The 16553-nt window shown below is 38.8% G+C and overlaps 1 protein-coding gene across 1 annotated transcript in view; it reads left to right on the forward strand.

The window, feature by feature from the left end:
• reln (reelin) overlaps positions 1–16553 on the forward strand; it is a 360124-nt gene that overhangs the window by 268304 nt on the left and 75267 nt on the right. Inside the window, 9 exon segments of the mRNA XM_034176269.1 lie at positions 4150–4301; positions 5223–5338; positions 7650–7858; positions 8075–8203; positions 8805–8914; positions 9080–9146; positions 10443–10676; positions 12920–13081; positions 15146–15382. Coding sequence (XP_034032160.1) covers positions 4150–4301; positions 5223–5338; positions 7650–7858; positions 8075–8203; positions 8805–8914; positions 9080–9146; positions 10443–10676; positions 12920–13081; positions 15146–15382 — 1416 coding nt within the window.

Raw genomic sequence — 16553 nt, forward strand, 5'->3', positions numbered from 1 at the left:
CAGAGATCAAGGATCCACCATGAAGAGTTTATTATGTCCAAAGTTTAAGGATCCAGTGACCAATTTAATATTTATTTACTTTATTTTTCATGATTTTATTAATGTATTTCCATTATTGACAGACAGCTCTTGTTTCTGTAAAAAATAACTAAATTTGAAACATTCAGTTCGATAAAATTCAGCTTGACGCACGAATACTAGACCACTATTGTTTGAAATTCAACTGTGGAGGAAATACTAATGATCCTGACTTTAATGTCATTGCGGCAACTCATAATTTGTGGACAAATTATGTGCACACAACCAAAACTATGCGGTTGTGTGTACTGTAATAAAACTGATTTTGGTGCGATTTGGAGGTTATAAGCATTTTGTGTTGATTTTATGGATTTTCTCACTTGGTTATACAGGTGGACCCTCAACGTGGTTGACATGTATGGTTCTGTTATTAGCCTATAAAATTGTTAATGGACTAGCACCGACCTACCTAGCTGATTTAATTAAACCCTACGTACCTGCCTGGGCTTTGCGCTCACAGGATGCAGGACTACTTTGTGTTCCGAGGGTGAAGAAAAAGTCTGTGGGTCAAAGAGCCTTTTCCTATCGTGCCCCCGTCTCATGGAATGGTCTCCCAGCATCGATAAGACAGTCAGATTCTGTGGAGACATTCAAGATGAGACTTAAGATACTTTTTTTCTCAGTCCTATGGTTAGCATATTGTGTTAACATCCTTTTAAATTCTTTTAAATTTTACTCCTTTATTGTGTTTTTTATCTTTTAATTGCGCTTTTTATTTTGTTGGTTTTTTTTATTTATTTTAAATTGTTTTTTAATTGTTTTGTGTGAAGCACCTTGGGGCGACGCTGTCGTGAGTTGGTGCTTTATAAATTGAATACATTGAAATTGATGCCTCTTGACGGAGTGATGCAACACCCCACCAATCACAAAGCTGCTTCTGTAGCCTGTAAAACAGAATTTGTAGCTGCATACCGACACACTCTAATTAAAATAATGCTGTCACTGCATGAAAAATTCACATTGATTTTGTCTTCAAAGAAGTAAAGTGGAAACAGCATTGCAATGTGTAGTGTATTTAATGATTACATTAGTTTTTTCTTATTTTAAGCAAATTTATCCTACATTTTTCTAGTTTTTTACAAAATAAAGTAAAAATCATGTTGCTGCCATTTAATATTTTATTTAATAGTTAGTTCTTTCAGCTTCTGCCTTTTCCCTCAGGGTCAACACAGCAGATCTGATGTGGATCTACTTGTCAGTTTGGTGCAAGATTTATGCCAGATGCCCTTTGTGACGCAACTTCACATTACCACCATCCAACCAACCAACTTTTTTTATTAAGCATTTTAACACAACCATAGCGGATCAAAGTGCTCTACAGAAAATAAAAATCATCATAAAAGACATAAATCACATAAAATTGTCAACAAAATACAACTACAATAATTAAAAGATATAAAATATGAATAAAAATAAAAATAACAACCATACAATAAAAACAATAAAATAAAATTAAATAAATGAATGAAGTCAATGTCTCATTAGGTGTCAAAGGCGAATGCGTGGTCCTCTCTGAGTTTCCACTTCGTTTTTGGCACACTCAGGAGCAGCTGATCAGCTGACCTGAGGGATCTTGTGAGTTTATAAGGGTGTAGGAGCTCAGAGAGGTAGGTGGGGCAAGAGCATTCAGGGATTTAGAAACAAATTAAAATGAATTCTAAAATGTATGGGCAGCCAGTGGAGTGAGGGTAAAATGGGGGGAAATGTGCTCGTATTTATGTGGCGAAGAGGCGGCATGAGTGGTCTTGAACTGGAAACCTTCCGCTTTGGCCACCATGCTGTGCTCCCCCATTTAATATTTTGCTTGTTACAATAAAGACATAGATGTTGAAAACATTATTTTTAAAACAGCCACCATTAAAACATATCTATCTGTCAGTCTATTTGCATTTGATATTCAAGTGAACATAAACACTGAAGATTTGTCATTTCGGCGTTATGATAGTTACTGTGCTCATAAGCATGCGCGTGCTTTGACTTCATGTGACAAGTGAAGTGATGCACGTCGTGTGTTACAGCAGAATCAAGCTGAGCGCTGACACACAGGTAAATGTCAGACCTCTCACTGGTACAAAGACAACAGTCCATCTGTTTGGATTAGAAGTATGCACAGGCACGTGCACATGCAGTGTTACCGCTAGGGAGTAATTAATGGTTCTTGTGCACCAGGTGTGTCAGTATGTTTTTCTATGTCAAAGACTGAAACAGGAGGAATGCGCCCTCCTACAGCACGCTGCACTGCATGCTGACTCTCACCTGTCAGGTGTCACAGCGCAAGCAGGAGGCAGAGCAAGTTTTTGTTTTTAGTAAAGGTGCATGCCGCTCAGTGTCATTTAACCCAATACTGACTCCACCACTAAACGGCTTATGCACTATATGGCAGGAAAAAGGGAGGAAAGCGTGGAAAGTAGAGGAGAGAGGGAAGCAGGCAGGAGAGGGCTGACACACTGAGTTAACTTCTGTCAGCACTAATGAGGATTCTCTCTCCACTGTGAAGAAATATGTGTGTGTGGCTGCGTGCATATGCACGTAAGTCCTTATCCAGCTGATTTATGCTCCATCCCTGCATTGTGTGTTTGTTAATCAGCAAGGTGTGAATCATTGCAACTGTTTCCTGACTTCGGTAATACTCCACAGGGGAGACACTGAGTAAAACAGCTAATCTATGAACATAAATGTCCACATCCTGTCAGTTTCTGTGGTTGTGTAATGCTGCATCCAGGAAGTGATAATTTGATATTGAAATTCGGTTAAAGTTTGTTGAAGGATTTGTAAAAATTAACATAATTCTAATCATCATATTTACATTGCTGTTTCTACATTTTCTTTTTGTTTTTTAATGTCACATGTTGATGTTTTACCACATTCAGAACCAGTGTTGCCAAAGTAACTTTGAAAAGTAACTTTGTTACTTTTTGTAGTTGCTTTATACAGTTATTTCATTAGCAGCTTTATGCAATTACTTCATTAGAAGCCGCACACAACTTACAACTAATAAGTAATGGAACTAATAAGGTAACTAGTAATCTAACTTGGTTACTGTTAAGATTGAGTAATCAGCAAAGTAACTAATCAGCAAAGTAACTAATAGTTACTTTGCCGACAAGTTGTCCGCAGCTGCCAATGAAGTAACTGTATAAAATAACTAAAATATAACTCTATAAAGTAACTTTTCAGAACCTTCCAGTATATATGTGGCCCCAACTCAAAGTACGTCCATATAACATAATATATAATTCAACTGAGCTGGACCTGCTTATATTTATTGGATGGAAATCCTGGCCAAAATTGAAATGAGTACATCCAATAAGTTTTTGTTTGTCTGTTTGTTGTTATTTATTTATTTTTTTTTTAAGTGCAGGGAGTTTGGGTAGTGCAAAGTTATTTTACAGATTCACAGTTAAATTTTCTAGGCTATTCATACTTAATATAGCTGCCATTTTAACATATGGAAAATATAGCTGTGATTATATCTGACTTTCCACTTTAAAATTGTAGTTATGTTTGTAAAATTTATTTTGATTCATCATTTAATCAAACAGGAACTTTTTTTCTTGCTCCATTTCTCATCCAAAGTGCTGCCAGACTCATTTGTAATGTTTTCTGATATACAGTAGATACTGTTTTAGCAATTTGTCAAAGCTAAAAACATACATTTAACATGATCGAATTTTAAATGATATAGCTGTCATATAAAATTATTGTACTGAAACTGCACAATCGTATTCTTTCCAGAAATATGATTTTTTCATTGGTTCTTACATTTAATTGAGCTGCAATGGGCTCACACCTATTCCAGATAAGGATTCATTTGTGTGTTTAGACAAATCAGTTCAGTTTAGTAGACTGATACCTTGTGCCTGTAATTTACATGTGATTTTATACAGTGACATTACTCTTAAAAATACAAATGCTGGATTGTAACCTACATTCTGCCCAAACAGTGACTGGTGAATTATGTATGTAAAGGTTTCAAATTTTATCAAAATATCAAAAGTAAAAAAATTCTAAATATCTTTTTTGTGTTTAGACATTTATTAAACGTGCACTACCTGACTGTGTGATATTTAGCTGGGACATTGACGGAGCTGTTTATGGGACCCAGTGTGGAGAGATCGAGTCAGGCTCAGCGCTCGTGTTTGAGAAGGAGGGTCGGCGAAGGATGTGCACGCCCTACCTTGACACCACCTCATATGGAAACCTCCGCTTTTACTTTACCATGGGTATGAAGATAATTAACATTCACTGTATATGACACCCCAAGTTGCTCCTTTTGGTGACTGTGTTTTGGTATCTTGATCATTTTTGTCAAGTCAAAATAAATAAAAAGCCCCCAGAGGGGTTCATGAGACATCACACATTCTGTTTGTCTCTGTTTGTGTTGTGTACCTCTGTCTCTCTGTCCCCAGACAAATATCTCAGGAACTGCTTGGACATTTTCATTCATATTACACATGTGAATTTCCAGTGATAACATCTAAGCAATTCATTAATATGAAGGTCAAGGTCAAGGTCATTCAATAGACTGAAAATCATATTTTTCACAATAACTTTAAGACAAAAGGAGCTAGAAGAATTATTTCAAGTGCATAAGAGCCAACAGAATACCATCTGTTGAACTGTATGTGGTGTCATGACTTCTTGTACAAATCAGTGTATGATAATCTGTTTGCTGATTCACATGAATGTGAGATCATCCTTCTAACTATCTTAATTTCAAAGTTATTGTGGAAAATGTGAGCTTTTTAAATCATTTAATGTCACATGATGTCATTTGGTAGTGTGATACAGTAGTTTCTTTTTATTTTTGTGGCAACCATTTATTAGTGATAAAGTTTCACTTTTGCATTTTTCTGATCATTACATATTCATGTACAGTATGTGATACACATCTTGTATGTATATTTATGGTTTATAGTGACCAATCAGCCTTGTCTGTCATTGTAATATATACAAGTCTTTTTATGAACACATATTGACTATCTTTGCTCACTTTTTTTGATTGTGATTTGTTGTGATAACAGTAATCATTTTCTATCACTGCTGCTGTTTTTATAATATTCACCAACACACATATGGGAAGACGACAAAATGTCTGAAAGATTATGATTGATGAGAGGTGTGTGTTTCTTTTTTGTGTGTAGGTGGTGGTGACTGTGATCCAGCAGAATCCCATGAACATGATGTGGTTCTTTTTGGAAGATCTGAAGGCAGGAGAGAACGTGTGGTGCTGGACATACTGCCATATTCATCTTACAGGGTGAGACACAAGATCTGCACACAAATACACCCTTTTTAAAAACAAAAACAATTCTAATTTCAGTTTTTAGAACTCATTACACCTCCAAATGTTAAAGTAACACTCAAAACAATATTTTATGATGGTTACGTTTTGGATGATTAACCCTGAAAACCTGAACACAACAGCATCATTCAAATTCATTTTGCACCAGATGGTGATCAATCGTTAAACATTTGTGTAGTTTTAAACATTTGTGAAGACACGTCTTATTATTCACTTTTTAAATACAGGGTGCTTTCACAGTATTCTTGTTTGGTTTGTAGTTTTGGACTTTTTAGTTTGGTCTGTGAGTTGTGAAAACTTGGACCAAATAGGTCTTTTATCTGACCTAAAGAGGTGATCTCAATCAGGACCAAATTGTACCATGCTTCAGTTTGTCTACAAAGTGAAAACAGAAGTGACACGGAAGGAGTGTAACACCAGCGCCTGATATGTTTGCCTCTAATTCATTTAAATTAATTTCTGTGATTCAGTGATAACATAATGTATGGTTCTGTGTGTCCCTGATCAGGAGTTAAACAGTTATGAATTTGAGTTTGACCTTTCAGGGTCAACCAAAACCAAAGGTCATGTAATAAATTTAAAGGTGATATGACTTTATATCAACCAAAACCAAAGGTCATGTAATAAATTTAATGGTGATATGACTTTATATCAACCAAAACCAAAGGTCATGTAATAAATTTAAAGGTGATATGACTTTGTATTATTACTTTATAGAAACAATTATTTCAGACTCATCTGGCCTAAGTACAACTCTGACTTAATTGCTGTTGTCTATTTTTACCGGGACTCTAATCTTTACCTCCTGGTTGTCTTTTCAACCATGTATCAGTATGTGGCTGCTCAGCTGGAAATTTAAATCACTGCATGTTCTGACCATTTTCTGTTGGGCTTTTGTTCTGTTTTGTTATTATGTCCCATGCAGATGGTCACCCCACTTAATCTGGACTGCTTGAGGTTTCTTCCTATAATCAAAACTTTTTTGTCTTGTTTTGGCAAGATTACATACATAATAAGGACATCACTTACACTTAATACCAGGTCTGAAAAATATTCTCAGGGAAACACTGCAATAAACATTGAAGGAGTGTTTCCTTATCATTGTCAACAATGTGTTTGCTCATAGGATAGGTTAGAGCCACACCTTGCTCATACTATATATAGTGCTTTGAGATTACTTTTATTGTGATTTGGTGCTGTATAAATAAACAGAATTTTATTTGTGTATTTTTATCTTTAATCAATTTGTCAAAATAGTCATTAGAAATGAGTTTGACCTCTCAAACTCACCCAAGATCAAAGCTAATGGAACCAATAAAAAGGCGACAGATGACTTCATATTTGTGTTTAAATGTAACTATCATTGTATCTTTATCCAATATCTTGGAATAGGCATTCTAAATATCCCCTACACAAAATTCCCAAATTTCACTTTGTCCTGTGACTTTTACTTTTAACCAGTTTTTCTCTAAATCACTTTGTCCTTGACTCATCCTCATTTTTTCACCAAGTTTGGATCAAATTAAACAAAAAGTGAACGTTAATTTGTTCCCATATGTACAGACACATAGTAACAGACACCCAGACACCCCCCCCCCCCCCCCCCCCCACACACACACCTCATGTTTTTATGAACTATTGGATCTATCTATCTATCTATCTATATATCTAAAATCATTTTTATGGGTGATTTGTACCATTTACACAAAAGTCCAGCAAAGTCATTGCTCACTATATTGATTGGTTTCTCCCAGAAATAGGTTCTTTCTTTCTTTCTTGGCAACATCTTTTCCTTTTGGTAAAGGCACAATTTGTGCATGACATTTTTTTGTTTGGTCAGTTGAAATAGATGTGCACATTGCAGGTAAAATTATTCATGCTGATAGTAATGTCATGATAAAACTATTTTAACATAAGAATTGAAATGAACCTGCATCCATTTTTCTCTATTTAGTCAGATTGTAACACTGTTGGAATTGTTAACAAACCATCAGATGCATGTCTATTAACAAGCAAATTAATTGTAACATGAGCGAGAAGGACAGGACGTGTTAGTGTCAACATCTTCGCTGGACACATAATTGCAAAGAGAAACTAAAAAACAAAAGAAGAAAAAAGATCCTTGGTGCAGACATCTGTCTGAACCTTTCACCCACAGACAGGCAAAACCACATCGTGTCACTTCTTAATCACAGTCACTTGGTTCCTTTTTCTTGCTGGGTTGATCTTTTCATCCTGTTTTCCTTATCACTCCTTCCTCTCACAGACTCCTGCGGTGGTGTCCGTGGCACTGCCCACTGAGCTTCAAGCGCCAGTCACTCAGTTCTGTCTGGAGCAGCGGTCACACGGCGGTGCCAACCGCCACATGTGGGCTGTGGACTTCATGCAGCTGCTGCCAGTGTTGCCTGGCACCCACACACATGTTGCTCAGTTCTCCATCAACCTCGGCTGTGGCTCGTACCAGCCTGCCAACAGGTATGAAATACAATAATTTCCAATAAGTCCCTTTACACAATAACGGCAGGATTTTTTTTTGGGGGGGGGGGGGGGGGGTTTACAAAAAAACGTGTAATGTTACATTTTCTCAGAGCTTTAAAAGTCATGTCTATTTTTTCTTATCATCATCTCTCTTCAATTGTTTTGATGTGTAAATCAAAATATGTTGCATGCTGAGATGTTCGTTTTCATTAGCGTCAGTTTGGAGTTTTCCACCAATCACGGTCGTTCCTGGTCCCTGCTCCACACTGAGTGTCTGCCAGAGTTATGTGTCGGACCCCACCTCCCTCACAGCACCATCTACTCCTCCGACAACTACAGCGGGTATGAAAGACTTCTGACGTATATGTGTCAATTTATTTTGTGTATGGGTCCAAGCTTCATGATCGACAGCGAATACTCCAAAGTGCACAGCGCAAATGCATTTAGGGCATTTCCATCTCTGTTTTTTTTTTCTACTTAAACGGTATGTAATGTGAGCATAAAGTAACGCTCAGAGTGCAAAGGGGTTATAGAGTTGTGCCTGTCATTACCTTTAAGAACTGGGTTTGCTGGAACCTGACGTGTTGTTGTTTTGATAGCACAGACGGCCGAGGTTTTCTAGGTAGAAAATGGATCAAACAAATGAAGGCGCAGCAGTCATCCAACATAATGCTTCCCTGAATGTTCATTGGCTGTGAACTCACCTGTCTAAGTCGTATCCGAATATTGCACTACATAAATAGCATGCACCACCACTGCGCCTATGGGCACAAAGATGAGTGCAAATGCACTTTCACAAGCAAGCAAGGCTTGAAAATCACAGTCGTGTCTTTTGGACATTAGCAATGACATTTGCAGTGCTGCTTTGTGCTGGAGGGAAGATAGGGCCCTATATCTGTGAAATCATGTTTTTGTCCTGACATGTTGTATTGTGTTTCTTCAGGTGGACCAGAATCTCCATCCCTCTGCCCAACGCTGCACTGACAGACAGCACACGCTTCCGCTGGAGACAGTCAGGCACTGGAGTGGGAAACATGTGGGCCATAGACAATGGTTTGATGATATTTTGTTTTTTCAGGAGTTAGAGTAGCAAATGTACTGTGAACAAACTTTTTTAAGCACTTTTTTTTAATCATCACTTTTTTTTAAACACTATGACTGTATGTAGCTAAATTTTTCTGTAAAAGTGAATTTATTCTCCTGATATGTGTGTTTCAGTTTACATTGGTCCTGCCTGTCTCCGTTTCTGTTCTGGGAGAGGACATTGTTCACGCACAGGCTGCAAGTAAGGACTGCCTTTTTATTAAACTACATTATTCTGCCTTTGTCCAGCCTTACAGTAACAATCCCATGCAGAATAATGTAAAGGAGCTGCATTCACATTACAGGCTGAGGTGACCCTGATCCATTTTTCCTCCAACATACCTCAGAGTTTATCTGTTTTTTATACAGAGTAGAGTGGACAAGCCAAATCGGTGTCTTTCATGTTGAATATGGATCACTTTTATTTATTTTGTTTATAACTTCTGTCCTCTCTGATCTGCTGTAATGTGATTTAAGTGCATGCTCACTTGCTGCACGTGTATTTCACAATAAAAGTCTTCTAGCAGCTTAATAAGAAACATCGCAAAGTATAAAGATTCACTGAAACTCATTTAATTATTTTATCACTGACGTGGATTATCATAAATCTACCACAGGAAAATGTCCTCAACATGTTGGCATAGCTTTATGATGTTTTTTGCAACAGTATTAAAGACAGTTTTCATGAACACATGTGCATTGTCTTTGTTGATTGTGCACATGCACAGAAGAGAAGAGAACAAAACCAAAAATTCTGAGTTGAGCACCAGAGGCTGATCTGTGACCAGTATATATATATATATATATTTTATTTTTTTTTTTATTTTATTTTTTTTTTTAACTGAGAATGATGACAAATGCTTCTTAATGCTTCTTTTAACCTTTTAGTTTTGGTCTAGCATCCGGCACTGGTGACACACATTGTCACATTCAAATTCAACAGCTGTGTTTGACACAGCTGTTGAATGTTCCTTTGCTACTAGAGTAGATTTTGATCTTCACTTAACTGAGGGCTCCAAGTTTCTGTTTGAACCAATTCCCTGTTTTGAAGTTTGACCTCGATGAAATAGCCTCTTGCTTTATTTCAGGAACAGTCCATCAAAATTTCTCCATTCAAGAGCTAAACTGTCTGTAAAGAATGACAGTTGAATATTTTGTGTTTCAGCATATGGTGGCATCAAGTAGTAAAATACTTTTCTGGGAATGTGTTGGGAATGAAAAATCTGCTGTTGGACAATTTGTGAAATTGCAGGAAAATTCAATTCAATTTCAGTTTATTTGAAAGGGACCTTGTGCAATTAAAACATAAATGTTACCATTTAATGTATTGCACCAGAGTTAGCCTTAGGCTAATTTACATCTGCAGTCCCTGATCACAAATCAGTATGACACATATAAAAACATCAAACATCACGAATAAATACAACACAACCAAGATGTTAAACATCACTTAACAGATAAAAACATGTAGCAACACTATGTATTGTGTGTATTCCAGATGTGACCCAGGTTTCAGTGGTCCAGCCTGTGAGCTGGCCTCCCAGACCTTCCCAGCTTTCCTGTCTGAGGGTTTTTCCAGTCCACGCCTCTCCTCCTACCACAGCTTCTCCTCACTTCGGGGCGCTGAAGTTAGCTTTGGGTGTGGCGTGCTGGCCAGCGGCAAAGCCTTGGTCTTCAACAGGGACAACAGGAGACACTTGGTCACTGCTCCGCTAGACAGTTCCCAGGCCAGGTAATGTGATCCAGAACACACTCAAAAAACCAACATGAGTGTTCTTGGTTTTTATGTTATATGAGCATACGTCTAACATACTATGATATAAAATCAAGTTTTATGAGTGAACACATTCAAATCATGTACATAACATGCAACAACTTAAAATGTAACTTGCTCAGTGAACATTATAAAATTATGTAAAGTATTTCCACCCAAGTAAAATGTGTTAATGTAGCCAGAAACTATTTTTCTGAGTGACCTAAATGTAAATTTGTTGGGTCAACATGATGAATTTGCGTTACTGTTACTTAATTACTATGGGTCAGGCCAGCTACATTTGTCAAGGGTAAATGTAACCAAAAACAGTCCCTTTCGCTGCTCACTTGTTTGCGCTCAGGGTCGCCACAGCAAATCCAAGGTGGGTCTGCATAAATTGTTCTGATCCAGCACAGCAAAGTTAAGCTGACATGTAACTGTACTATTAAGTAGTTGTAACTACTTACAGGGCAGGGGTGGTGGACAAGTGATTAGTGCACTTGGTTTCAGTACGAAACGTTCCTGGTTCAAAACCCACCCTTGCCGCATTTCTCCAAGTAATGTAGAGTTGCGTCAGGAAGGGCATCTGGTGTAAAACCTGTGTCAATTCAAAATGCAGCTCCACCTCAGATTTTCTGTGGCGACCCCGAGTACAAACAAGGGAGAAGCTAGAAGTGACTTGGCCTAAACCATGGTAACTGAGTAACAGTAATGCAAATTCATCAAGTTGACCCAACAAATTTACATTTAGATCTACATTTACTTTTTCAAATCTAGTTGGCCTGAACCATTGTAATTGGCAACAGTAGTGCAGAATCATCATGTTGACCCAACAAATGTACACTTAGGTCACTCAGCAAAATTGTCTCTGGCTAGGTTCACACATTTTACTTGGGTGGAAATACTTTACATAGTTTTTTTTTATGTTTTTAATGTTTTTAATGCAGAATGTCAAACTTCAGTGCTTATAAGACAAATGGTTGTTTATAAAAAGGGCTTAAAGCCATCTGTTGTTGAAAGATCTGGCAACAGTTCACAAAAAGAAACATGCGATATTAATTTACAAACACACTGTATCACCAAGCAGTACACCTACAGTATATAAAGATTTGTTGTATTAAACCGTGGGTATGGTAGTAAATCAAGAACCCACCTACATATGTGTGCGAAGTTTGGTGGACACTTGAGCATGTGAAAATAAATCACAATTTTGATCTTTGACCCCAATGACCTTTGCCAAAACACATCATTTAAGGCCAATTCTGAGGCAATCTATGTACACACAGCAAATTTGGTGGAAATTGGCCAAACTGCATTTCTCAGAGGGCTAGTGGATCAAACACACACGCAAACATTTCTCAAATTACACTTTAATACTCTTCATCCATTTCGTGTTTCTTCGTCAAATCAGCTTTTCATCGTCCTCCCTGGTCCCACGGTGGGAGAGGGATTGTGACCATCGGCAGGACCGCAGATGAGAGGAGAAATGATGAAGTTAGATATGGCATCTGTGTTAGATTGATTATGCCTGTTGTGGCTCTCAGTGTGCCACATGATGGCCGTATTTAATCCCAGTTTCCTGGCTGATTGAGTGAACAGCTGCCTGAAAGAGGAAACTGCAGCACTAATGAAACTGCAGCTCGGCCAAGGACAGAGTGAGATATGAGAGAACGGCAGCATATGAGACATGGATGCAAATTATAATCAAGTTAGTACTGACAAAAAAAAAACAAACACACACACACACACAAAAACGTATCTGCCAAACCATACATGAGCATATATGTAGACAAAAATGTTATATGAGGGTTACATAGTAAATATAAATAAATTGGTACAAATCTTCTAAAAGTATTACCTTTTCTGTGCCTTCACCTTTCCTCATCTAATTTTGTCCTCATTTATTTAATCATCTCATTCATCATCCTGCCACCTCCCTCTCACCTCTCTGTTCTGCATAAGTGTCTGTTTATCTGCCCTCCTTCCCTCGTCTCACCTCATCGCTCTTCCTCGTGCTCACTCTTGGTCATCTTACTTTTGGGTCTTCTCATTTATCAATTTGACCTTTTCTCTCTTTCAACGCCATCCTCTTTTTTTTCTGTCCGTGTAATCATCTGCAACACTTTGTTTGGCAACTGGCCCTATGTCCAAACCTCCTCCTCCACCCCCTTGTCCCTTTTTGCTCTAATTTCCTGTTTGATTCTCACGTTCACTCTCTGTAGGTACCTACAGTTCACTCTGCGGCTGGGCAGTCGCAGCACCCTCAGCTCATGTCCTGCTCCTAACCAGCCAGGGGAAGGCGTGGTGCTGCATTACTCCTCAGACAACAGTATCACCTGGACTTTGCTCCAGCACTACGCTTACCAAGGCTTCCACGAGCCGAGGTACCTCTGATGTTGACTGTACATGAACTTGTAAGCATGCAAGTGTGCTTGGTGATGATTCTGTAATTCTTCAGAGACACCATGGCTCTATTAACACACACTGAGTGCTTATAATAGCATATGGAAAGTGTAAACCACTGGGACTTCCTTAGTGCAATAATGAAGGCAGCTGGAATGGAGTTAAACAGTGCAGGCTGAGCCTCGAAGGTCTCATCACACCTCTGAAGACCAGCTGGGAGGACAGTGTGTCACGGTTCAGATATACAAAACCATAGTTAGATATAGAGGTGGAGGTGAAATGCTGCTTATTGTGAGCACTTTAATGGACACTGGCCCTGGACTGGCCTCAGCATGTCCTACCTATTCAAGACCTGTAAACAGAGACTAAGCACCAAGATGGACCATTTTTATCTCAATAATGGGCTGTTTTTTTGTTGCTCTTCTGTTTATTTTCTGTTTCTTCTGTTATTTTTCCCCATCTTTTGTAAAAACCATGTAACTGTTAGAGTGGCCCCAAGCAGTGGGTCACCCCCTGAGTCTGGTCTGCTTGAGGTTTCTTCCCCAGTAACAGCAGAGGGAGTTTTTGCTTACCACTGTCACCTGTGTGCTTGCTCAGGGGGGTTGGGAAGATTAGACCTTACCCGTGTGAAGAGCCTTGAGGCAGCGTTGGTGTGATTTGGCGCTAATTGAAATTGAAGTGAAATTATTAGCTGTGACAGACTGCCGTCCTGTCCAGGGTGTACCCCGCCTCACGCCCTATGACTGCTGGGATAAGCTACAGCACCCTACCCATGACCCTTAACTGGAGTAAGTGGCATAAGATGAGTGAGTGAGTGAAATTGTTACTAAACGGATGTGTAGTTGGCAGCCACATCGCGAAAGTCACTGCTGTGTTGTAACGTAAGGCACAGTAGCAAAATCTTATCTGTTTACATGATACTTTTTGTATTTTCAAAATTTTTCCAAATGGTTTCCATGAAATATTAAAAAGTTCTTAAACGTAAATGTTTTAAAAAATATCCCTATCCACTGTCAGACCACATATTTAGTGTATTTATAGACATTTACGTATTTATGTCCATGTTCACATAGGAGATCTACGGTCAGTTTTGGCTCATTTCCAAACTTTTTGTCATGTTAACACCTCTTGTTCAAATTGCTCAAATAAAACAAATGTTTTATTGTGTTGCATTTTAAAGGATCATGAGAAGTGGGAAAAAAATAATTTCACCAGTGAAGCATGAAAGCAATCACATCAGATCACTTTAGATCTGAGGTCAAATCTTTGTAGAGCAGGTAGCTCAGTGGGACATGAGTTGGACCACCAGTATGTAGACCTCAATTTGATTGTGGTCTTTGGACAAGACAGTGAATTTGCATGGTCCCAGTTCACCCAGCTGACAATGGGTACCACCAGCCTTGGCTGATGAAGTAACCTGTGATGAACTGTCTTCCCGTCCATGGGGAGTTGTAGACTCTCATCGGCTTCACGTTATCCAGGGATAAGCACTGGCACCAATGGCCCTCAGGGCTGAAATTGGACTCACTTCTATTCTTCTTTGTATTTGGTCAGATTGACTCCAACAATAACCAGTGTTAAGACAGGTGAGCCTCAAAATTTTGTTAGAAACAAGATTCTAGTGACCGATGACATAACATGTAAAACTAAACTACAGATGTAATACAATAAAATTATTCACAATAAAGCAGTACCTCCATACCACTGGAAGGTTATTGTATGGTTTGTACTATATGACAGCTTTTTATGTTTGTTTACATCAGTTTGTGGAACCCAGTGTCACACAATGCACAGGTATCTTAATGGCGGTGTCTGAAATACATGTATAACTTCAGGTGGAGGTTACTTTGAACGAATCAGTGTGTTTGTGAGAATAAATCAACAGAACATGATTACGTGGTCTTCAGATACTCAGTTATGGTGCAGTGAGCCTGTGTGATTCATTCCAGCTGGACCACATGGCATTACAGATACTGTGCTGCTGCATTTTTGTGCTGTATGTGCTGCCTGATAAAGTGTTTTAACCATTATTTTGCTCCAAACAGGATTGTGTCGGTGGAACTGCCCTCCGGTGCTCGTAAATTTGGCGTGCAGTTCCGGTGGTGGCAGCCATACCATTCAGGCCGGGGCCACGATGTGTGGGCACTGGATGAAATCAGCATGACATCTGTGCTCTTCAACACAATAAGTCTGGACTTCAGCAATGTGCTGGACGTCACCCAGAGTCTCGGTTTCTACCTCGGGCATGTTCAGCCCTACTGCCAGCATGATTGGACTCTGAGGTATGAGACTGAATGAACTGTTTGTTCCATGTGATTGATGACACTTTTATGTGCTTCTCTCATCAAGATTCAGAATTTTGAATAATGAAAATGCCAAAAAAAAGCCCCAGTCACACGACACTAAAGAAGGACAACGAAGACCAAACGAAACAAGACATCTGTAATTACACTGACTTTTAGAGACATCGTTTAACCGTCGTCCAGCTTCGTTCCTGTGCCTGGCACATCGTCGGAATTTTCAAACTATTGAAAAATGTGAGCGAATCCCGACGACAACCTCAATTTGTCCCTATTCTGTTTTGCTGTCTGTCTTGATGGTTCCTTATCGTTTGCATAGTTTCCGTAATGTCAGCTTTGCGTTTGACTGTCGTCCAGCATCATCCAACCGCTCAAATCCAACATCACGCACAAACATTGTCGATATCTGAACAGATCAATAACTAAAGCTCAGATGAGCTGAACGTAACATACATCCTTGTATAGCCATGTGTGGGATAAAAAACAATGTTTTCATACAGAAACAATAGCGGTAAGAACGTTTTATCAACTGCTTTAACTATTTCCACATGTTCCAACCGTTTGTGGCTGGCCTGCGTGTGCAGACATGAGGACATGAGGACAGGGCTGGCTGCGTTCGGTCTCATACCCGCTGTCGGTCACCTCATCATGAATTTTTTTTTATTATTATTATTTTATTTAAAGCACTGGAGTCGACATTTGCTTTGTTTTTCCTTCATTAGTTTTGGTTTCGGTTTGTGCTCTTGATTAACAGGCTTCTCTGTGATGGGAAAGGTGCAGGATCTTTTGTCCACCTTTTCTGAATGATTTGTGACTTTTTGACTTTTTATCCTTGGTTCAGCTATCGCCGTGTGCCGTGTGACCGGGCCCTAACATACAGGCAAATGTTTTGCTTGAACTCCCACAGTACTGGTGATTTTTCAGATTAGGTCACCCGAAGTAAATTACTGGATGTTCACGAGTCATATGCGAGATGCCTTTGTTGCATCACAGCAAGAAAAGCAGGTGTAACAGGAACAAAGGCTGCATTTTATTTAGATGTACAACTTTCTGTGCCCATGAACTGCATGTGCTTTTCTGTCATTATTTTATCAGTTCACAACACCTGGGAGAACCAGGACTCATGAGATTTGGACCTTTGGCCTCCTGCCCA

Source organism: Thalassophryne amazonica, chromosome 8 (assembly GCF_902500255.1).
Source record: "Thalassophryne amazonica chromosome 8, fThaAma1.1, whole genome shotgun sequence".
NCBI lineage: Eukaryota > Metazoa > Chordata > Actinopteri > Batrachoidiformes > Batrachoididae > Thalassophryne > Thalassophryne amazonica.